Source organism: Dipodomys ordii, unplaced genomic scaffold (assembly GCF_000151885.1).
Source record: "Dipodomys ordii isolate 6190 unplaced genomic scaffold, Dord_2.0 Scaffold160, whole genome shotgun sequence".
NCBI classification, from domain to species: domain Eukaryota; kingdom Metazoa; phylum Chordata; class Mammalia; order Rodentia; family Heteromyidae; genus Dipodomys; species Dipodomys ordii.
Genome location: NW_012267376.1, coordinates 1,315,094 through 1,338,781, shown reverse-complemented (window position 1 = coordinate 1,338,781; position 23,688 = coordinate 1,315,094). Strand labels below are relative to the sequence as shown.

The window sequence follows — 23,688 nt, the reverse complement described above, 5'->3', positions numbered from 1 at the left end:
GGCTGTGCTGGAGGCCACCAGCCTGGCCTGGAAGACTGAAATGATGTAGCATTTGCTAAGCCACACAGACATGTCATAGGGAGTGGATAAACCTTTGCTCATTGCTCCTACTGATGTCCTGGAGATGTTTGCTCTACAGCAGAACCCAACCCTTACCCTCAGAATACTGGGTTCAGAGAGCCACTCTAAAGGGCCATGCCATCACCCATGTTTCCCCCATAGGCCACCACCCAGCCCTCTCCTGCTCCCTGGAAGAGAGACCACACATTCTTCCTTTGCCTACAACTCTTGTCCTGTGCTATGGCTTCAAAGGCTTTTCTCTCCAGTAATTGCATTTCAGAAGCCATTTTTAGAGGCTTCTTCAAATTCCAAGGGGAACTTATCTAGGTCTCAGAAAAAGACCTAAGGATAACTTTGGAAATGAAAGAATAGCCATTGTATAAAAAGTAAAATATTCAAATTTTTGACTATGCCATTGAAAATCAATATTCAGGTTGGTGGAGTGGCTGAAATAAGAATGCCTGGCTTACCAAGTGCATGGCACTAAGTTCAAATTCCAGGTAGCACCAAAAAAATTGGCCCCAACCAAGGAACCATTAAGTTGCCCTCATTATAAGGAGAAAATAATTATTACTTGGATACAGCTGATTGGATTAAACATTTAAAATCATCATTATGAGTGTATTCATAATTAGATTCACAGAAGAACCATGTTAAATGCAAGCAAAGGGGCATAAAAAGACTAACTTCTAGAAAACTATAATGTCAGATACACAGTGCACTGGATGAGACTAGCAGGTTATGTACTTTGATAGAAAAGATTAGTAAACTTAAAGACATAGTTGGAAAAATTTATTAAAAATGAAGCAGAGAAAAAAAGAATCAGTAAAAATGAGGAATACGGGCTGGGAAGGTGGCTCAGTGAGTGGTAGAGCGCTTGCCTTGCATGCCTGAGGCCCTGAGTTTGGTTCCCCAGCACCACATAAGCAGAAAAAAAGCTGGAAGTGGTGCTGTGACTCAAGTGGTAGTGCACTAGCCTTGAGCTGAAGAGCTCAAGAACTCTGGGCGTGGGACAGCACCCACGCCCAGAGTGTAGGCCCCACGACCAGACCCCCCCCTGAAAAAAATGAGGAATACTACAGGGCATGGTAATAAACACCTGTAATCCCACATCTCTACTTCAGGATTTTTTTTTCTAGTTACTTAGAGACAGATAAGAGTCTCACAGATTTGCCTGCCCAGGCTGGCTTCCAACTATAATTCTCGTATCTCAGCTTCCTGAGTAGCTAATATGACAACCATGAACCATAGGCACCTAGCCATGGTTGGGTTGGATGAGAACACACTTGGCTGCAAATGGCCAAGTTCTCATTATATTTTTACATGGCAGGAAGAAGATAAGAAAGTCTCTAAGCATTTTTTATAAGACTAGCAATTTGTGAAAGATCTTCTCTCATCAACTAATTTTCTTTAATGTAACCCTCCTTCTAATAGCATCACATTAAGCATTAGATTTCAACAAAGCAACATTGACAGTACACCAGCAACCTACCACAGCATATTCTAGGGTAAAGGTCCTACACTATGTATAGGGTAGAAAAATGCCACTTGAAGATAGGCTATAAGTACCCACTAAAATCCTGAACCGAAGAAGAACAGTTAATAAGCAAAACAAAAGATTTAAGCAGATAATAAAAACAACCCAAAAGGAAGAATAAGGAAGCCAGGCATCAGTGGTTCATGCCTGTAATCCTAGCTACTCAGAAAGCTGAGATCTGAGGATCAAGGTTCAATGCCAGCCCAGGCAGCAAAGACCATGAGACTCTTATCTCCAATTAACTACCAAAAATCTGGAAATGATGCTGTGACTCAAAGTGGTAGAGCACTAGCCTTGAGCACAAAAGCCAAGGGACAGTGCCCAGTCAGCGGCAGAAAAGGGAGGAGGTGGAGGAGGAGGAAGAGAAGGAGGAGAAGGAGGAGGAGGAGGAGGAGGAAGAAGAAGAAGAAGAAATAAAGAAGACATGAGATAAAGAGTATAGCAAGGTGTAGACAAGTCTAACCATATCAATAATTACATACAATGGCCTACACAGGTATAGGTAGAAATTTATAAATTGGATGAAGAAGCCAGATTTAATCAAATATTGCTTAGAGAAAAAAATGCATTTTAAACAAGAAGACACAAATAGGTCAAAAGTAAAATGGTAGAAAAAATATTCAAAGAAAACTGGATTATTTATATTAACACAAGACCAAGTAGACTTCAGAGCCAAGTATTAGCTGGGTAAAGAGAATCTTTCTAAAATGCGAAAGAGGTTTAAAGGGGCAAATTTATTAAGAGGTCATAATCCTAAATATAAGTACCTAATAACAAGTCATAAGATACATAAAGCAGAAACTGAAGAACTGCAACTCTATCCACAATTATGGTTGAAAATTCCAAAACCCCACTAAAAACTTAACAGAAAGAAAATCAGTACAGACTTTACCAGCCAAGTGGACTTAATTGAAATCTATAAACCACCATGCCAGAATACATAGTCTAGTCAAGCGCACACGGAATAGGGAAAAAATAGCAAGCAATAAAAAAATTTTGAGAGTCGGGTAACAGTGGTTCACTCTTGTAATCCTAGCTACTCAGGAGGTTAAGATCTGAGGATCGTGGTTCAAAATCAGCCCAGGCAGGAAGTCCAAGAGATTTTTATCTCCAATAAACCACCAGAAAACTGGAAGTTGCGCTGTGGCTCAAGTAGTAGAGCACTTGCCTTGAGCTAAAGAGCTCAAGGATAGCACCCAGGCCGATTCAAGCCCCATGACCAACAAAAAAATAAAAATAAAAATAAATAAAATTATGAGGATTCAAATCATATATGAGCATACTATAATTAAATCTGAAGTCAATAATTGAAAGATCTCTGGGAAATAATCAAAAGTAAAAAACAAATACAGCAACTTTTGGTTCAAAGAAGAAATCAAAAGGATAATTACTGCTTTGAAGCAAACAAAATTGAAACTATTTAATTTGTGGAATTCAGCTAACGCAGGTAAATTTCATAACATAAAATACCAATGTGAAAAAGGAAGATCAGCTTCTCTCAAGTCACCTTAAAAACTTGAAAAATAACAGTAAATTAATTACAGAATATGTGGTAGAAATGTAATACACATCAGGCTCTATAAATACTAAAAGGCTACTAAGAGAATATTATAACCAATTTCATGTCAACAAAATCAACAGCTTCCAGGGAAGCATATAAACTTCGAAAGCTACCTTAGAAAGAAATGGAAAGCTTGAATAGCCTTGTAGGTTTAGAGAAATTGAATTTTAGTTTAAACAAAGCATCCAGGTCCAGAGAGCTTCGCTTCACCTAACCAACTCTACACCAAAGCCCTTCTGGAAACTGAAGAACCAGTATTACTTTGATACCAAATTTAGACAAAGACGTTGCTATGCTTTAGATGCGGTTTGTCCCCAAGGGTTCAGGGATTACAGGTGTGGTCCTCTGATCCATGGGGGGGAGGATGCTTGGGGGTGGGACCCCTGCAAGGTGAGGCCTCAGGAGAGGGGACCGGGAATCATTTGTCCCCCCACAAAGCTCTGTGACAGGAGGTACTCACTCAGAGCCCAGGGGACACCTGTGCAAAGACACAGAAAAAAAAATGACTACCAAACTGCCTGAGAAAGGTGTCCTTCTGTTACATGTGTGTGCCCAGGAATAGCAGGGGCTGAAGTGAGGAGGAGGACAGTGTTCTAATAGGGAATTCCATGAATACGTGCTGCCTGACCACAAGTGAACTTCCCTTTCAAAGTTAGTAATGGCTATTATGTAATGGAAATTATTGGTCATCATAGCCATAAACTGCTTTGTTAAGTGGCAACTCCTTAAAGATAATTAAAAAATTAAAAAGAATTTATTGGTAGACAAGTGGACTGCAATGGTCGTAATGAGCATAAACACTGAAATTATAGTTGCTATGGTAGCTATCTGCTGAGTTGTAAAATCACAACAACACTGGAAGGAAAGTGTCCCAATAGTTAAATACTAGTGCTTGAGGGCACCATCACAAGGTAGAGCCTGTTTATTTATGTAGGTTTGTACAACCGATCTGCTCTCCATAAATAATTAACCCTCCCAGAGTTTGTTCTGAAAGTGAAGCAATAGTTTGAAACAACCCACCTAAATATCTACAGGGCAAAGAAGCAAAGTCTAGATAGCTCCATGTTTTTCTGGGGTGACAGGAAAGTGAGGTAACAGTTCCTGGCATGTATCTACTGAAGAAAAAAATGTGTCAGTGTGTTCCATTTAGCAACCCTTCCCTTATGACACACAGGCAGTATATTCCTGACCCAAACTTTCTGGTAAACTCCTATGTGGGGGTTCTAGTAGATAAGAGTCACATGGAAGCTCAAACATACTCATGAGAAACATTCAACCATTGTATGTAATAACAAACATCACAATTTAACAACCAACTCCCCCCCAGAAGGTCGTATCAACCCAGACATGGAAAAGTATCTTCCTGCCACAGGAAGTCCCAAGCCAAGATCTCTGTTCTACTTGCTTAAGAGTCTGAAGTGAATGGGGTGCCTTATTAACACATCTCATCTTGTCATCCTCACTGACCTAGCTTCCTGGCTCATCCTAAGTCCATTCATCAACAGTTTGGGGGATAGATAGTTACGATGAAAAGATCTTAGCCCAAAACAGGGGCCAGCTAGTGACAAGGTCAGTAGCCAATCTGATGGATTATGCTGGACAGCCAGCGGGCCCAACAAAGACCATGAGCTACAGCAAAGGTCGGTAGAGAGGCTCTTCTGAGTACTTGGCATGGCCCTGGCAAACAGAGGCTACCAGTCTCCTCCCAGGAGCTGCTGGTCTTCCCCACCTGCCCTACCCCTGGGAGGCTGACTTGAACATTACCCACTTCTGGCTGAGTTGGGTCAATGTGAAGCCTGCCAGAGCTGGTCACCCAACAGAACTCACAGCTACCCGCAGCGAGCAAACTAGGAGGGGCCAGCACACCTTCCTCCTCACTCCAGCCCCAGACCAGCGTACTGCAGAAAGAGGCTCAGTTATTTCTGCCAACCTAGATTGTTTGCTTCTGGAGGGAAGAGAGTTTGACAGACCTCTGGCCCTAGATGAAATTGCTAGAATTTAGCACAAAGACTATTTGATATCAGGTGTAGCCCTTGTCACCCTGCTGCTTCTGCCCAGGGTCTCCATCTCTCCCAACTTCCATGGCCTGCTGCCCACGCAGGCTTGAGCTGGGATGACAGGCCACCAGGCTTTTCCACTACAGCAAACATATCAGAGCTATCCAGACTACCACAAGATGCCACCCTCAGTTCCATGTCCACACAGAGCCATCCAATGGCCTAGCCCCGCCCTCTCCTCCCCCCCGCCCCCAGCTTCCCAGCCATCCTCTGGCAGGCTCAGTTTGGCAGCTGAACTGGGCCCCCATTTCAGTGATGGCTGCAGGAGGGAGGCACTGGGCTGAGGATGCTCCCACTCCACCCCAGATACCACTCACTCCAGGGGTTCTGAGCCCACCCAGAGGTCACACAGACAGCAGCCAGACTGTGGCTCAGTTGTCTAGTAAAGCTTGACTACTGTTTGACCCTGGCATGTCTAATAGGCACCTGTATTCTCATGTGTAATTCCTGTCTCTGGGCACTGCTACTCTGACAACTGAAGAAATTATATAGCTCCGGCAGCAAAGAGGTGTTCGTTCTTTTTTTTTAAAACCAGCATAGGGTTTGAACTGAGGGCCTTACACTTGCTTGCTCAGATGGTGCTCTAGCATTTAAGCCATGTCTCCAGTCAAGCTTTTTGCTGGTTATTTTGGAAGTGGTGTTCCATGGACTTTTCTGTCTGGGCTGGCTTGGAAGTATGATCCTCCAGAGTTGGTAGGATTATGAGTATGAGCCACCAGTGACTGTTCAGATATCAGGGATGCTGTAAATGTGGGAAAACAAGAAGACTGTCTCTTGCTACAGCTGGCGTTGTCAGCTATCATTCCCTCCTTGTAGATAAGATGTCTAGGTGGGGCAGTGTGCTCAGGAGAGACTTCACGTTCTGCAGATGGCTCTGAGCCTGCTCCACTGCCTCATGCCCCAGATGCTTAGGGACGCTAAGCAGATGAAGGCGGGTGCGGGTGGGAATGCCTTGAGCACCAGGCACAGTATGCCTTCCTGCGGACACAGAAGGATCCAGGCATCTCCAAATACCTGAGCAAGGGCACCGGTAATCATCCTGCAGTTGGCACTGTCCCACACCCAGGTGGAAAGCCACTGGTGGTCAGGGACCCAGGCCAGCTCACACTGCTACTCCTGGTCACCTCCACAATGTGGAGAATTTTCCAGGGTAGCTGCTTAAAAATTAAAATTCCTGGCTCATGCCTGTAATCCTAGCGATTCGGAAGCCTGAGATCTGAGGATCACAGTCCAAAGCCAGCCCGGGCAGGAAAATCTGTGAGACTTATCTCCAGTTAACCACCAGAAAACTGGAAGTGGTGCTGTGGCTCAAGTGGTAGAGCGCTTGCCTTGAGCTGAAGAGCTCAGGAATAGTGCCCTATGACTGACCTCCCCTCGCCCCCCCAAAAAAAGTTCAAATTCCTAATCTCAACCTAGAAGGCCATTTTCCCCTTTCCTGATAACCCTGCTGACATGCTGGAACATCAGCAGAGGCTAAGCTTATTGATATCACCCTCACACCCAGCTTGGATAGGGGACCCACTATCTCAAAGAACAGCTACCTCGGCCTCATGCAGCCTCCAGCACACCCATCCTGCAGTATTGTGTGGCATGCAGTCACTCCACAGGCACACTCCTACTCCTCAGACCCCAGGACAGGTCTCCTCCATCCTGCTAGTATCCAGCCCTGTCATGCTTCTGAGCAGCAGCCTCTGTGGACCATATGGCCAGTGGTTGTCATGGCTAGCCAGCCCACTGGTGGGAAGCTCCCCTCCCTCCACACCCAGGAAGCAGCAAGGGTTCACTTGCCTGTGCTGCCCAGAGGTGGTCCAGTCGCAGCCTGACATCCACCTGCCTGGCGTGCAGGGCCAGTGTGCATGAGAACAGCAGAATGGCCAGGATCGGCTCATAGTTGCGTCCAGCAAGAGCACCGCCCCTGGCAGGAGCGAGAAAGAAATGCTAAGTCAGTGTTAAGCTCCCAGGCCAGAGATGGCCATCACCCCTAGAGCTGGGCAGAGAGCCCTCCCAGGCAGTGATGCCCACCAACCACTCCTGGGGAACAGACTCAGGATGAGACCCCCCTTCTCAGTGGGGAGTCTAAGGCCCTGCTTGCATCTGGGCTGAAGAGGGGAAACGGAGACGGCACAGAACTAAAAAACGTTGCATGTATTTAGTCCACACAAGTTTGCCGATCAGCAGGTGGTGTGCATAGTGTCCATGTTGGCGTCGTCACTGATAACCCCTCACGTGGGTCGTCCCACACTCACCCAGCCCTGGTGTACCCACTGAGCTCCAGAACAAGGATGTAGGACGTGGTAAGCCCCGACAGAAGGATCATCTTTGGCAAGGAGGACACCCGCAGGAATATGGCAAGCGGGAGGGTGCCCACCAGGCAGCAGAGCAAGGCATGATGCGCAGACTCGCAGGGCAGAGCAGGCAGGACGGTGCGCCGGCCGCCTGCTGCCAGGACCACCAAGGAGCTGTTGGACTGGGAGCTCCAGGCCCAGGGCAGGCAGCCCACCTGTGCAATAAAGGAAAGGAAGGCTCAGGAAAGCTGCCCATCGGGACATCCAGATATCCCACAGATTTCTCCCCACAAGGACCATCACACCTCCAAGTGCCTCCAGCTAGGTCTGGACCATCCTGCTGCCACAGACAGCAAAGGCTGGCAGCAGGGCAGGGAAGAGGCTGAAGTAGACCAGATGGCGTCAGTTATATCTGTTCCTCAGGCCTGGTAACTTCCAGCCCAACACTGACGGAAGGATTTTTTTTTTCCTTCCATGTGTGTCTTGAGCTTTTTTACTCAGAGCTAGTGTTTTACCACTTGAGCCACAGTTCCACTTCCAGCCTTTTGGTGGTTAATTGGAGATAAAATCTTACAGAAAAGCCAGGCACTGGTGGCTCATGCCTGTAATCCTAGCTACTCAGGAGGCTGAGATCTGAGAATCTCAGAAACTCTGATCTCCAATAAACCACCAGAAAACCGGAAGTGGCGTTGTAGCTCAAGTGGTAGAGTGCTCTCCTTGAGCTGAAGAGCTGATGTACGCATTATCCTGCCCATGCAATTGTAACCCCTCTGTACAGTATGTTCACAAATAAAATTAAATTAAATTAAAAAAATAAAGAAAAAAAAAGAGCTGAGGGACAGCACTCAGGCCCAGAGTTCAAGCCCCATGACCAACAAAAATAAATAAATAAATTAATCTTACAGAGACTTTTCTGCCCCAGCCAGCTTCAAACTGCAATCCTCAGATCTTAGTCTCCTGAGTAGCTAGGAATACAGGCCTGAGCCACTGGTGTCTGGCTAAAGGAAGGTTTTGGTACTCACCACACATCCTTGGGCCACCGAGTAGATTAAGACCACTATGAACACACACAGGACAGTGCGGATCCGGATCGTCAGGCACCCTGGGAAACACTGATGGAGAAAAGCAGCACTTTCAAACCCAATGCTGACTGCCAATGAGATTTATACATATGGCAAACAATCTAGAACAGAAAGAGCAAGCGGCCCTCAGCAGTCCTCCCAAATCGCTTCTTGCTTCGCCCATTTCCCTTGTCTGCTTTTACCTATTTGTCCCCTATTTTTTGTTGCCTGTATTCTAGGTGAAGAATTTACCAAGTTAAAGAAAAAAATCTGGTCTTTAAATGATAAAGAGAGCCACCTCTCCTCTCTGTCTCTGTCTCTCTCTCCTTCTCTCTCTCTAACTTGACTGGCAATCAAATTTGAATGGAATAGCTTGGTACTTTCAAGAAACTGAATTCTCCCCTCTCAGGAGCGACAAGAATTTATGTTCTTCAGTAAGGTTTTTGTCTGTTTGTTTGATGTTTGTTTTTGTGAGATTAGTAAGTGCACTCAGGGCCTCTGGGCACGCATTTTATCATTTGAGCCACGCATTTTATCATTTTTATCATTTGTTTTTCAGATAAGGTTTTGAGCTGTTTTGCCCAGACTGTCCTAAATCAGATCCCCAATTCTCCTATCCCCACTCCCATGTGGCTGAGATTATAGGCACATATAGGTTAGGTTATAGGTGTCATCACACCTATTTTCCTAATCCAGGCCTTATTATACTGCAGGCTGGACTCAAACTCACTATGTAGCCCTGGCTAGCCTCCAATTCATGACACTACAGTTGCGTATCACAACAGCCAAATAAGTAAGTATTATTATGTTCTCTGTACAGGTTATATACCACTCTTAAGAGAAAGTATATTTTACTTAATTTACTTTAAATATAATTTAAAATATTCAACAACTGGTTGCAAGGATAAAAGTAAGACATCCTTATGCACTCACATTCCTAAAAATTAAATTACAGACCACAATGAGTGCTCATGGCACCTTATAGAAAGCCTCAGCTCATGCAGACAAACCTGGCCTGGCAGGACGATCTGGTAGTCTGTGCAGTCATCCTACTAACCTCCTGTGAGGTCAGGAGAGTAGACAGCTGAGAAGAAGTCAGCACAAACACGAGCAAGCCTACAATCCTAGGTTCTAGGGGTGAGAACAGAACAGACTGCCAAGCAACAAGCTAGAGCAGCTGGCAGATCCCCAAGTCCTATTGCATGTCACCCAAACAATGCTCCATTTCCATTGGTCTCAGCCAGAAGAGCTGAAGTGCATGGCCAGGCCTCAGGCTTTGCTGGCCCTGATCCTCCGTTTCTCTCCCAAATTGATCCGGACCAGGCAAGACACAACTGTAGGCCTCTGCTCTCCAGAGCAGCCCTTCAAGGCTGTTTCTCCAGTACCCATCACAGCCCGGCAGGGGTGTGGCCGGGGATGCAGACAGAGCCACTGGCAGACCTGGATCAGTGATCCACATACCGGCCCTGGCACAGGATTTGGAGTACCATCTGTAGACAAGGACACTCCTTTTGAGAAGGGATCTTGCCCTGCTCACAGTTCCACCAAGTTCCCGTGTGACCTGAGCTGCCCAGTATGGGCTGGAAGTCATCTGACTCACTAGGCCACAAAGATGAGGGCATACTCCAGCCCATCACCAGATGCAGATGCCATATACTTGTGTATGTCCTGAGCACACAAGTCAGTTAGGAAGAGGCCTAAACGCCCATGCCCTCTCTCCAGCTGCATGGCCTTCTCTCCCCCAGTCTGTGGCTGTAGTCTCAAGGGGACCATCGTGTGATCAGCTGACAGAAGGAAGAAAAGCCTCAGGCCCCCTGTAGACACCCTTGAAGGAGGTAAAGAAAGGAAGCCCTCCCACTGGGAGAACTTGGGGAGTATATGAGCCTCCCTTTGAAGAGAAAATGGTCAGACACATCCTTCCCAGATGCCCATTGCTCAGTGAGCCCATGGGCAAAATGGTAGGGAGAGAGGTGACAGCTAGACTCAGCCACAAGGACTTCCACTCCCCATGGAAGGCCTGGCTCCGGCTCTGCCTAGGTACAGGCATAGAAACACATGTAATTTACTGATCCTGCCATCTGGAAGCACCGGCCTCACTCTATATTGCCATGGCTTCTGGAGACACAGTCATAGCACCTCCTAGGTGGCAGCACACAGGGCTGAGGCAAAAACTCTCTAAGACTGCATACATGCTCAAACCTGCACCCAACCCAGGCAGGGCTTCCTGTCTGCTCGTAGAAACCACACACACACACACACACACATGAAGAGCCTTTGAAAACCAATGGGACAGATTACAATTCTCCTGAGAACTGTAATCTGTCAGCCAAAATAAAGCCCAAAGCTCACACCTGTGCTCCTAGCTACTCAGGAGGATGACAGCCAGAGTCTGTGAGATTCTTATCTCCAGTGAACCAGAAGTGGAGCTGTGGCTGAAGTGGTAAAGTGCCAGCCTTAAGCAAAAAAGCTAAGAGACAGCACTCAGGCTCTGAGTTCAAGCCTCAGTACCAACACACACACACACACATGCATGCACACGCACACACACACTTCTATCAAAATAGAAATGTAATAAAATGAATGTTTCCTTGTAAATTTGGGATAGAGGCAGTTGTAAACTATTCCCCAGATTTTTCAAGCCAGAGATCACTTGAGCTATCATGTTCTCAGGCTGGCGACCATGTGATCCCACACCACAGCTGGAACTGGTGACTGGGTGACTCTCAGCTCCCCAGCCAGGAGCGCTTGTCTCATGACACCGGATACAGCAGAATCATGTGAGAGCTCTACTCGCAGAGCTGCCGTAGCTCTGCAATCTGACGTCCCATCTGTCCTCTTTCACTTTTATTGCTTGTGCTGTGCTTTTCTTTTCTTTTCAGAATTTTATCAAACACACATTGCCTAGACCAATGTAAGGAAGCTTCTCATCTATGATGATCAATAAGAAGAAATAACCCATGGATTGAGAGATGTTTGTAAACCCTACATCCTGATAAAAGGAAATATTTAAATTCTGTAAAGAACTAGATGACTCAGTGGGAAGAAAACAAGTAATCTGGTTTTCAAATGGGCAAAGAATCTTACTATAACTTTCTCAAGTGAATACAGACAAAAATCTGACAGACACACACACACACAAATCAATAAATATAAATTAAGAACACAATAAGGCTTCACTTCACTTCAGTTAGAACAGCAGCAGCACCTCAGGTTTATTTATTTCATTAATATTCATCATCCAGACAGACAGACAGACAGACAACAGCCCTAGACAGTGTACAGAGCCCAGTTAAGATTGGGCCTTATGAGTATCTACCACACGGAGATTCCATTGTCCCTGTGGTGCCAGGTGGGGGACAGAGTCACTGTGGGCCCTCCTGTGTCTATCTGGGCGGAACGCAGCGCAGGCCTAGGGCATTCACTCACACGTACCTGCACCCGGGCGATGTGCAGATATAGGACACAGGCCACCAGGAAGCAGATGGAGAACACCAGCAGGAGCAGGACGGCCACACTCCTAGGGACAGAGGACAGGGAGGTCACTGTGAGAGGGGAGGTAGGTGAAGCTGAGCGTCATCCCCTCCTGCACTGGACCCATGTCCCCAGAGTCCCAGGAGGTACCGCAGTGGATGGTCCCTGGGGACCTGTCCATTGGATTGTCCCCTAGAGAAAGGCACCCAAGGCTCCTAGGTGAGGATCCCCTTGTTTGCCCTTCTCCCACCCCCTCCACCAAAATCTAGCCTAGGTTAGGTATCTTCTATGACCTGGAAGGAAAGTTGCTAAACTCACATTGGTTGATATGAGTGACTGGTTTTTCTTTTTGCTTATGTGGTGCTGAGGAATCGAACCCAGGGCCTCATGCATGCAAGGCAAGCACTCTACCACTGAGCTACCTTCCCAGCCCAGAGTGACTGGTTTTTAAATGGCTGCTTTTTGTGGGGGAGGGAGAACAGAAGGGGAAAACTGGGAGAAAATGAGGGACGAGGTGACACTGTTCAAAAAGAAATGTATCCATTACCTAACTTATGCAACTGTAACTTTTCTGCCCATCACTGTTACCACAACAATAAATAAATAAAATGGCTGGTTTTCTTCCTTTTCAAAGCCCACTTTTTCTCATTTCCACATTTATGAATGTGATATGGATTTAGAAGCCATTTGTGGGCTGGTTGGCTTCTAGCCGGTTTTAAGGCAGTGGTACATGGTGGTCTCATGGACAGAGAAGCAGAAAACACGCAATGCCTCCCAGCTGAGGATGTTCAAAAACGCAAATTGACAGTGTGCAGTCCCACACCACAAGCCATCTGAACTCCAACACCACTCACCCACAGGACTGGAGTGATCCCACAGGCCAGGCACAATGACAGAGTGAATGGAGGTCAATTTTGAACACAAAGAGCACACAGCCACTGACCCCAGGGACCTGGAGTTCTCGGTCACCTTCCTGTGCCATGGTTCAGAGAAGGAGCAGCACTTACTGTGGGATTATTAGAAGGTAGACCAGGCCAAATAAGGCAGCCAGGATGAGGGCAAGGACCACAGCGCTGGTGAAATACTCGTCCTGAAGCTGGTGGTACTGGAAGGAGGAAGGAAGGAGATGGAGGGACAGAGAGAGAGAAAGGAGACTTTGGTCGGTCTGTCAAGGCCATTAACTTCTAGGGCATAGAAACTTCACCAAAGGGAACAAAGGAAGTTAAAACCAGAGTCACTTACCTTTTGTTCCCGTTCAACATGTTTGTACTTCAGGGTAAAAAAATTCAGATCTGCCATCTCCAGCTCCGTCTGCCGGGCCTCCAAGAGGCGGCTGATATACCTGTTGACACGTGTGCCCGGAGTGCTGTACACCACATTTGTAGAGAAAGAGGAGCGGTTTCTGAGTTTCTCTGAGGCTGTTCTCAATGCTCTCCGCTGCAGCCATCATAGGAATAAAGAAATACTGTCAAGTCTCCATTTGTGTGTGTGTGTCTGTGTGTGTGCCAGTACTGGGGCTTGAACTCAGGGCCTGGTGCTGTTCCTGAGCTTTTTCACTCAAGGCTGGTGCTCTACCACTTCAGACACCACCCCACTTGCTTTCTGCTGGTTAATTGGGAATGAGAGTCTCACAGACTTTCCTGTCCAGGTTGGCTTCAAACCATGATCCTCAGATCTCGGCCACTTACGTAGCTAGGATGATAGGCATGAGCCACCAGTGCCTGGCTTCAGTGTCCACTTTGTGCACTTGTGCACATCCTCCGGATTACATCCAGTGTGCCGTAGGCCGCAGGCTCTCGGGTCCATGGACCTGAGATGTGCTCATGGCAGTGGGGATGAGCCTCTCCACTCTGGGTAGAGGCCCCACACCTGCAACATGAGCACCAGGCACCGTGGCAGGGGCTGTGGGATGGAATCTGTATGTGATGGGGCATCACCCAGGGCAGAGCAGCTGTGTATGTAGGAAAGGATGCGCCAGGGTTCCTGTATCAGGAGCCAGCCCACTCCTCGTGGGAGGGAAATAGCAGCAAGAGAAGGGACCGTGCCTGTCACTGTGGCCAGTGTGAGATGGACAGACTATGAACCCCTCCTCCACACTGCCCTGTGTCACATGAGGCGAACAAGAAGGCACTGACTTGCCACAAGGAAAATGGAGCCACCTGCTGTTATCTTATTACTGGGGCTTTGCAAGCAGGGCCTCCGGTGCCTAACACATTGCAGGAGCAACAAGAACGTTAAATGGATACCACTGCGCAGTCCCAGAAGAGATGGAATAAGCACACTTCTCTTTATTCTAAACAAATGGTAAAGTACTGACAGGGCATGTAAGTCAAACAGAAAACTACCAGCATGGGAACTTTACTGCTGTGTGAGAGGGAAGGGTTCCCTAGGGCTGTCATACATCTTATCCACCCCCATAAGAACCTAGACATGCTCATGGAGGTGACAAAATGGGCAAACCCCCATAAGAACCTGGACATGCTCATGAAGATGACAAAATGGGCAAAAGCTGGAAGAAAATCTGTTCAGCCAGGCGCCAGTGGCTCATGCTTATAATCCCACCTACTCAGGAGGCTGAGATCTGGGGATCATGGTTCAAAGACAGCCTCAGTAGGAAAGTCCACAAGAGTCTTGTCTCCAATTAACCAATAAAAAGCCATAGTGAAGGTGGAATGCAAATAGTAGTATATGAACCTTGAATGAAAAAGCTAAGGGGCAGTGCCCAGACCCTGAGGTCACACCCCAATGCTGGCACCACAGAAAGACAAATTTTACCCTTGGCAAATGCACCAAGAAAGAGAATCCAGAAAAAAGAGAAAAGTGAGACAAATGCCATGCTACTCTCAACGAAGACCATAGAAATGTCTCACACGGTCTCTACTCAGCCACCAAGGCCACGTGGAAGATTGTGAAGAAGCAGGGCCATGCCCCATTGAGCCAGGCAGATAGAGAAGTCAAGCTCTCCCTCCATCATGCTGTACCATCACTGATGGCCTAATGGGACATCCGTACTTCTGCGTCTGCCCCCACAGTGGCGCCGAGAGAATGGACAGTGTGCAACCTGGACATCCATCCCCCCAAGTCTGGACATCCATCCTCCACCCCACCTCAGCACGGAAACACAGCACCCACCACACCACAGAGGACAACTAGAGAAAGTCCACGAGATAGATGAGCTTGAGGCCCACCTACAAACGTTCCCTAGAATCCACTTCTCACCAAAAGGAATGATGCATGTGTTCAATGTCATGGGCTACTTCCTTAAAATAATTAGGCATGCTCTACAGCCTACAACTCCTAGCTCAAAGTGTCACAGTTAGGTGTTCAATCCCTGTTGATCAACAAAGATAATGTCTGCCCCTGAACAGGATATGATGTATACAATTTAGCATCTGCCTGTGCTGCATTCTGAGCCGACTCTCTACACATCAGGACTCCACAGTGTGTGCACACCCCCTGCACATGCCCGAAGTGAAGTCTGCCCGCCGCACCCTAACAGGCACTCACATGTGACTCCATTTCCCAGCTCTGGACTGGACCTGTGTGATATTCCTGCTCCCACACCCCAAAATGAGCAGAACCTCTCCCCCCCAAAAAAAAACAGTAGACTCCCAAGAGTATAGACAGTTGAGTGCTTTGGCAAGTCACTTCCCAGAATGAGACATGCTGACTTGCAAAAGCCATGTCCATGTTCCAGGCATTCTCTAACCTCAGCTGCAAGCTGGGCTCCACCACATGCTGAGGTCAGTCCCTGCACAGTGCTCTGGCGGCACAGGTGAGTGGAGGATGGGAGAGGAGAGGAGGGATGCCCCTGAGGAGGGCAAAGCAGGCTGTGCAGTGTCCGCCTGTCACAGCCTTCTCCTGACCTGCCAGGCTCTGGTCCACCCCAGGCCCTGCTCATCAGCAAGCTTGAGGATTCCACAATGCCAGTGCTATCTGCCCTGCTGTGGGCTTGTTTCCACCAGTCCCAGGCAGCAACAGAAGAACTGGAATGGGACAGATAGAATGAGACGTCAGTACAGCAAAGGCCTTACAGTGGAAGCCAGGCTGGACCCTCAGCATCTGTCTACTAGGAGACCAGGGTCTCAGAGGCTGCAAATGGGGCCAGGGGATGAGAACAGCATTTGGTAGTGTTAGAGCAGCACCTAGTGGTACAGGTTGGGCTGGCACATAAAAGCACAAGAGGAAAATCACCTGCAGGCAGAGCTCTTGTGTATAGACCAGCCATAAAGCAGAATAGCAGGCAGTCAGATGGGTGGAAAGGACACAGGAGGGAGCTGCAGGGGACAAGGTGATACTCAGGCTTGATCCAAGGGGTACAACCCACTTGGGATGGCAGCTAGAGGGCCCAGGCTGGAGTGCAACCCAGGGTTAAGCTATTACCACAAAGACCAGAATGTCTGCAGAAAGTATGTGGCAGCATGAGGGAAGAAGCTGCAACCCAGAGTGCTGGCCCTGGGATGGCCAGGCCCTAGGGCAGCTGGGACCTGAGGCAGCTTGGCCATGGGGCAGCAGGACCCTTAGGGGAGCTGGGCCCTGGGTCATCCGGGGCCCTTGGGCAGCTGGGCAGAGTTTTGAACCCATAGGTGAGGTGGGGGAGTGTGCACCACCTGCCAGGAGGAAGGGGTAGACATACAGACTAAAGACAGAATGGAGATACCAACACTCAGTGCACCCCAGGGAGCAGACAGGTGCAAATCAGGGCGACCACAGCTGTGTCCTGGGAGCTGAGGCAGGTGTCCACCTGGATGCTGCATGGTGGCAGATAAAGATGGATGGAAATGAGGGGTGTGGGCTGGAGGGGAGGGGAGGGAACCTGCCCAGGCTGGAGTGTAAAAGACAGCACTCAGGTGGTGAGGCTGGCAGCCAAGGACAACAAGAATGGGGAGCTTCTCAGGGTACTAGGGACAGGAGGCAGGCTGCAGGCTGTCAGCTCCCTGAGTTGGGCAGCTCCTTCCCACCTACAGAGCCACTCACGGGGATGCTGGAATCAGAGCAGGTAGAGCAGCGTACCATCTTGGCTTTCCAGGTAGGACTGGCATATATGAATCAGAGGCCAGCCCACTCTGCCCAGGAAGGCACTTGAAGTCTAGTGTCTTCTTCCACCTGTGCCCTTTGATAACTGAGCAAGAAGGATCTCTGTCCCCCCACCTCCACTCCGACTTTAAAGAAGTCCTGGTCAGCTGAGAACTCTAGCTGCCAATTTTCCCTTTTGCCTCAGAATCCACTCATTCTTTCCCACCTTAATTTTTGTTGTTGCTGTTGTTCATCGTGGATTCTTGTGAGTCAAATTTTATTTTTCAAATGGTATTTATATCAAGGACCTCTGCCCACGGGGACACACTTAAAACTGTGCATCTGACTCACTCAGTTCTCGCTCTGGTCCTGTTAGGGAGATGAGTGGGGCCTGGGTGCTGAGGGTGGAATACACAGATTAAATCTGGAAATACCCCAAACAAGACAGACGGAAACTTCTGCCATTATAAACCTGTTCCAAACATATTCATTTTATTTAATTTTATGTGCGCTTTTTAAAATGCACACCTGAACTGACAAGTAAGCAAAGGAAATGATCAGAGGCCAGAGACATGGAGGCAGGTGAGAGTGGCACAGAATGAGAAAACTGAAGGTCTCAGACCTTGAGGACATCTTTCATGCTCATCTGACAGGCTACATTTCCCATGGGGCAGTCACAGAGCACCACAGGGGAAAGCTGGGGCATGAAGGAGGCAGGAACCCCTGACCCCAAAGCTCTATCCTCGGCAGATCATGCCTGGGGAAGCACTGTGCCAGGGAGATGAAGAGGCTCACCCACCTTGGACTCCATCTCTGAACCCAATGGGAACCTGCTCTGAGAACATGAAAACACACCAGCATGACCCTTGGGTCAAAATTCTTACTATCTAAGACATCTAAAATGCCAACGCCAAGCATTTAGTATAAAGCAGCTTTAGTCTAATGTCCAGATTGCTAGTAGGTATAAAAGTCCAACTTCTTTGATTGGATCAATAAAATTCTCAGAGAATTATTAAAGTTCCTGCAAAGTTGAGCTCTCACACACACAGATCCTCACAGTAATGAGTAGGAGACAACAGAATCTGAATTTGTCTTGAGAATCTTTGAAACTGTAGCAAGAAGTTGGCTCCAAAGGGATAAAGACAGAACAGGGGAAGGGGAAGGGGAAAAAAAGGGTAACTAAGTTTAGCAAACAGAAATGATGCAATGACAATACAAACCCCAGAGAGCTGGACCTGAGCTGACTTTGGCATTCCCTTTCTCCTCCTCTCACCATTCAAAACTCTCCAAACCAGGGGGCTGAAGAGCTCTGAATTCATGATCTTCAATAAAGAAACCCTTCAATAAAGAACCCGGAGTGTTGTTCCAACACCACCAATTTGAGGACAGCATCCAAGTAGGGTGGTACTCAGGCTCTCCTGGCTACAGTTTTATCCTGGTTAAAAGTTGTCCACAAGGTGGCACTACAATCCTGAAATTTACTCCAAGCTCTTTACTACTAGCTCTATTGCCTCTCCCACCCACCCTTCAGGGCACCAGTGTGGTCTGAGCCTCAGAGTTAAATAGGAGGCTCATATGATTGAAGTAGACGATGAGAACCCCCATTTGTCCCACAGCAGAAGATAAGAAGATGAGTGACCTTGACCAAGCCAAGAAGACAGAAAATCCTAGTGCCCACCAGAGTCCACAGAGGACAGTTCTCCACACCTCTGCATTCAAGTGAGCCCTGAACATCCCCATGTTAATCATGGGGAGGAGTTTGGACACCTATGGAAAATGGGATTAAAAAATTGCTCAGAAGAAATGGAGATGTTTCTGGAACAAGAAAACATATTTTTAGAAAATCTCAGGGAGACAAGAAGAGGGAAAATATCCATCTATCCATCCATCCATACATACATATTCCTATCAGGAGAATAGGATGTCAGAAAAGAAATAGTCCAAATAAAAGAAAAAGACTTAAAGAGTTCAAAGAAAAATGTTAATGTGTTTGAAGAAATTTTAAACAAAACAAAAAAAGAAGTGTTGGATGCTAAAGTTGAAGAATGTTTCAGAAACAGAGGAAGCAGAAAGGAGAATTAGATCACTTTAGGAGACTAATATCCAAATAATAGGAGTTTCAGAAGATAAAAGAAGAAAAAAGTGGAAGGCAAAAATCAACAAAATAATTCCTACACATTTCCAGAGGAGGAGGCACTAAGTCCATGAGTGTCTTCTAGAGTATAAAGAAAAAAAAGATCACAGAATAGGCACACCCTAATGCAGGCTCACGAACACCAGGCCGTGAGAATGGATCTACCAGGTTCCTGTGCATGAGAACACACAGAAGAGTCACAGCAAAGGGTCAAGGATGGACAGGCTCTGCTGGCCTCGGCAGCAACTTTGGAGATCCCAACCTAGTGCAGCAGATCATCTAACCTAGTGAAACAAACCAATGAAGGAGGAGATGCCAAGAGCAATGGACCAAATGTTCATGATCTCCAAAGTCCTCGTGTTGAAATTCTAACCCTCGATGTAGTGATATTAGTAGGTAGGAGTGATTAGAACTAGATGAGGCCCTGGTGGAATTATGCTTTTATAAGGAGAAGAAGAGACACTAGCACCCTTTTTCACATCTATGTGAGACACAGAAAGAAGACAGAGGCTACAAGCCAAAGGGAGCCCTGCTGACTGAACTTCCAATCTCTAGCACTGTGGGGATGAAGGGCTGAGGTTTAACCTTGCCAGACTGACATATTTTCTTGTGTCAGCCTGAGCACACTTGAGATCAACAACCAACCACACCCACAGGCTGCAAATCTTCCCAGTGCAAGAGGCCAAAACACCCCTTCACATCCACAAAGGCCCCAAGATCACGTCCTGTGTGGTCAGCTCTTGGAGTCTCCTGTCCATCAAAAAGAGAAGGAATAAAAGGAGAGGATCCCGAGAGGTGAACAACAAGCAACCAACCATGGGAGGGAAGGGAGATGGTACCACAGTAGCCCAAGGTTGGGAAAGGGCAGCTGGCCTGAGACTAAAGTGGCCAGGGAAGGGGAGGGCTGGGGAAGAGAAGGGAGAGGAGGAAAGGGGAGGGGAGGAGAGAATGGAGTACAGACCAAGTCCCCCGTGGACTCCTGCAAAGCCAGGAGTGGTCACTCTCACCTTGTCATCGTCCTCACAGGTCATGACGTTGGAGAAGGGGATCTCAGCCTTGAACATCTTCCGGCAGTGCATGAGCTGCACCAGCAGGTAGCAGACAGTCTTGAACTTCATCCTCTTGGCAGGTTTTATATCTGACAGAATCAGGCCTGGAAATATCTATCCAAACAACAGGCACAGAGAAATGTTCTCAGTGATACATGTAGAAGACTCCCTCTCAGGCTGGAAACAACATGGCCCTTGTGGCAACAGGGGCTCTGGGGCCCTGGGATCTGTTTGTTCAATGCCTCCCATGAGCCAGGCCTTGGGGAGCCCAGCAGCAGGTCCCAGAACATCCAATTCCCAAACAACACCAAAGGTCTTGAAAACCTAAAGGATGCCTCAGACCTGATGCAGAAGGAAAGGAGGTTTGGGGCCCAGGATGGAGATTGTAAAAGACATCCCTCTGTGGCTTCTGTCACAGCTGAAGAAGAGGAGAGAGGCCACAGGCCAGGAGGCTGAGTAGAGGATTTTATACCTTGTGAAGCTGACGGTGCTGCGTCTCATACTTTGCATCATGGCTCTGATCTGCATTTCGGATTAATGCCCCTGCCCTTGGACTTGGACTTCTCTAGACCGAATGAGGCAGTGAAGAAGTGGGGCCCTAAGCCAGACCCAGGCATAAATATATGAATCCTGCCCTAAGTGAACCCTGTGCCCCACAATCTCGTCTCCTCCATTTCAGGATGCCTTGCTCTTAGCCCAGTCTGGGCTCACCTCAAGGTGGAGAAGGACAGGAAGTGGTCCAGTCCGGAGACATCCCCATATCTGAGGTTTCCTACTCCCTGATCTCTCTGATTGGCCCCCCCGCCCCTCATGCAAGAGGCAAAGCCCTCGCTAGTAAAGCCAGTGGGACACCTCTCCTTACGTCAGCAAGTTCACTGGCTAAGAAGTAGTGTCCGGAGGAGGGGAGGAGAGCAAGGTGTCTCTAAAGCTTCGCCCAAACCAGGCCATCTAAGAACCAATCAAATGAAGGTGTCCAGTGCCTACCTTCCTCCGATGGGATGGTACAATGAAGAAGGTCTCGATGTTGTGAGCTTTCAGGAAGCTGTTCCTCTCATGCCCATGGCCCGGCTCTACCTCATAGTCCCCATTCAAGCACGCGAGGGTTGTCTTTGTGATATGGACCTTCCTGTGATAAGAGAACACAGCAATGGGCATGGCGTTGTGAGCCCTGCCGCTCAGGGCTCAAGGAGGGGCCGTGGTAGAGGCTCTTCTGTCAGGGGCAAGCAAGGTCCCTGAGGAGGGCTCACATTCCTAGGCATGGTCTGCATGCACATCTGCACAGGTGAGCAGGGAAGAAAGGAGAGACAGAGGCAAGCACAGAGGAGGAGTACGCCAGGAAGGCAGAGGGGACAAGGGCTGGAGGGGAGGAGATAGGAATCAAAGGAAAGGAAAAAAATGTTCAAAAGGATGAATGAAGAGAACGAGAAAAGAAAAAGCAGAGCGAAGGGAGGAACAGAAAGACAACAGGAGGAAAGGGAGCTGCTTTCCAGCGTATCAGGGCCAGCCCAGTCTGCAATAGCATGTCAGGGCTGGGTGCCAGCCAACCATGTGGGTATTGGGACAGTGAGATGGAGTGTTCCTGGGGCCTGAGGACTTTGCAATGCTGCATGCCTCTGGATGAAGGCAGGAAGGTCCCATCAATGAGCATCACCTTAACAGAAAATGCTAACTCTGCCAGGCACTGGTACCTAATGTCTGTAATCCTAGCTACTGAGATCTGAGGATCATAGTTCAAAGCCAGCATAGGCAGGAACATATGTGAGTTTCTTATCTACAGTTAACCACCAGAAACTGGAAGTGGAGCTGTGGCTCGAAGTGGTAGAGCACTAACCTTGAGCACAAGAGCTCAGGGTCAGTGCCCAGGTCCTGAGTTCAAGCCCCATGACTAATTAAAAAAAAAAAAAGCGAACTCCAAGAAACAAATGAAACACCTGTAGCTTCTGTTCCTTGGCCTGGAATGAGCACATGGGCTGAAGGGGCAAAAAGCAAGCTCCCTGGTGTTCCAAACCATGCCTGCCAACTTGACTCGTCCCTGGACCAACTGCTTTCCCTGCAGGAGAACACCTCCACTTTAAACTCTCCAGCTGGCTGAGAATGAAAGCCAGGAGGCCCTCTCAGGTGGTGGCAGGGAAGAGGTTCCAGGCTCTCAAGGACTCTGTGAGGGAATAAAGGGCAATCAGCAGTGGCCTTTCCCAGTGGTAGCTACTTTATGATCCTCAGAGGTGGGGTGTGGAGAGAGGAAGGGGTGGGAAGGGAGCTTCCAGTCCCTGGGGGTCTGGAGTCACAGGGCTCTCTAGACACACTCGAGAACAATGAAGCTGAGCAGCAGGAGGCAGAGAGGCGGTCATTTGTGGAGGTACACAGTGCCTGGCACAGCTCCTCTTCTCCCCCGGCCCCTGCGTCCTGCAGACATGCCCTGGGCCTCGGCAGGGCCCCAGGGTGGGCAGACATGAGTTGAGCAGGACCTGGTGGTAGGCGTGGTAGGCACAGGCCAGGATTCTCTGAGGGGCCCACATGTGTCCTCTGGAGCAAAGCCTTCGTGAGCACTTGAGCAGCCACAGGCAGCTGCCAAGCGGCCATCCCTCCGCCCACTCTGCCCTGACTCACCCTGGCAGGCCAGCAGCTTCCATGACGTTGGCCAGTGTCACGTCATTGGACCACACATCATACTGCCACTTGCGCAGGCCCAGGACGCCACAGAGAACCCTGCCGGTGTGCAGCCCTACTCGCATGTTCAGATCCACCTCGGTGGCCTCCGCCACTGACCTGCAACACAGCACAGGGCATGAGCCGGGCGCTCAGCACCTGCCTCCATGGCCACCATGACTGGCCTAGGCCACGCACGTCACCCTGGCTGCACAGTGTGCACGAGGTCAGGATGGGATGGCGTGCTGAGGTCTCCTGGCCCGGTCCATGGATGGCAGTGCTTCCTCCGCCCCAGACAGGGTGCTCTGCTCTGTCAGTGCCCACACTGGCTCTGTGGGCTCCCTCTATGGCCTCCCCTGGCCCCTCCATGCCAAGAGTCCTCAGAGAGAAAAGTAAACCTAGGATCTTAACTCCTATCACCAAGGGAAGGGGCCTTGGGGAGAGCAAAGGCAGAGGAAAAAGGTGTTGGATGACTGACTGACCTGCCCCCAATCCCTCCCCCCACCTCTTGCTTGCCAGCCCAACCAATGTCAGACCCACCAGTGCCAGTCCCCAGAGCCTCAGTTGCCTTGCATGTACTCCAGTTCTGTCCATGCTGGCTCTGATAAGCAGTGAAATCACTTAAGCTCCATCCCAGTGCACAAGAAAATGGCCAGTTGCCTGCTAGCTCTTCCTGTTAACTCCGTCTGTTACACCACGCATGGAAATGCCAGTGAAGGCTGACAAAGGACTCAGGGGCACAGTGCTCGCCCCTCATCACTGTTGCACCCGACAGTGGTGGTTAAGCAAACCTGCTCAGCCCTCACGGCAT

At 48.6% G+C, this 23,688-nt stretch overlaps 1 protein-coding gene across 1 annotated transcript in view; it reads right to left on the bottom strand.

The window, feature by feature from the left end:
* The window catches only part of Adcy1 (adenylate cyclase 1 (brain)), an 80,887-nt gene that overhangs the window by 11,511 nt on the left and 45,688 nt on the right, over positions 1–23,688 (bottom strand). Inside the window, exons 5-13 of the mRNA XM_013032958.1 lie at positions 22,839–22,997; positions 21,216–21,357; positions 20,190–20,345; positions 13,275–13,469; positions 13,040–13,137; positions 11,994–12,078; positions 8,523–8,612; positions 7,462–7,715; positions 7,000–7,130 (exon numbers count right to left, since the gene is read on the bottom strand). Coding sequence (XP_012888412.1) covers positions 7,000–7,130; positions 7,462–7,715; positions 8,523–8,612; positions 11,994–12,078; positions 13,040–13,137; positions 13,275–13,469; positions 20,190–20,345; positions 21,216–21,357; positions 22,839–22,997 — 1,310 coding nt within the window. The remainder of the gene's footprint in view (positions 1–6,999; positions 7,131–7,461; positions 7,716–8,522; positions 8,613–11,993; positions 12,079–13,039; positions 13,138–13,274; positions 13,470–20,189; positions 20,346–21,215; positions 21,358–22,838; positions 22,998–23,688) is intronic.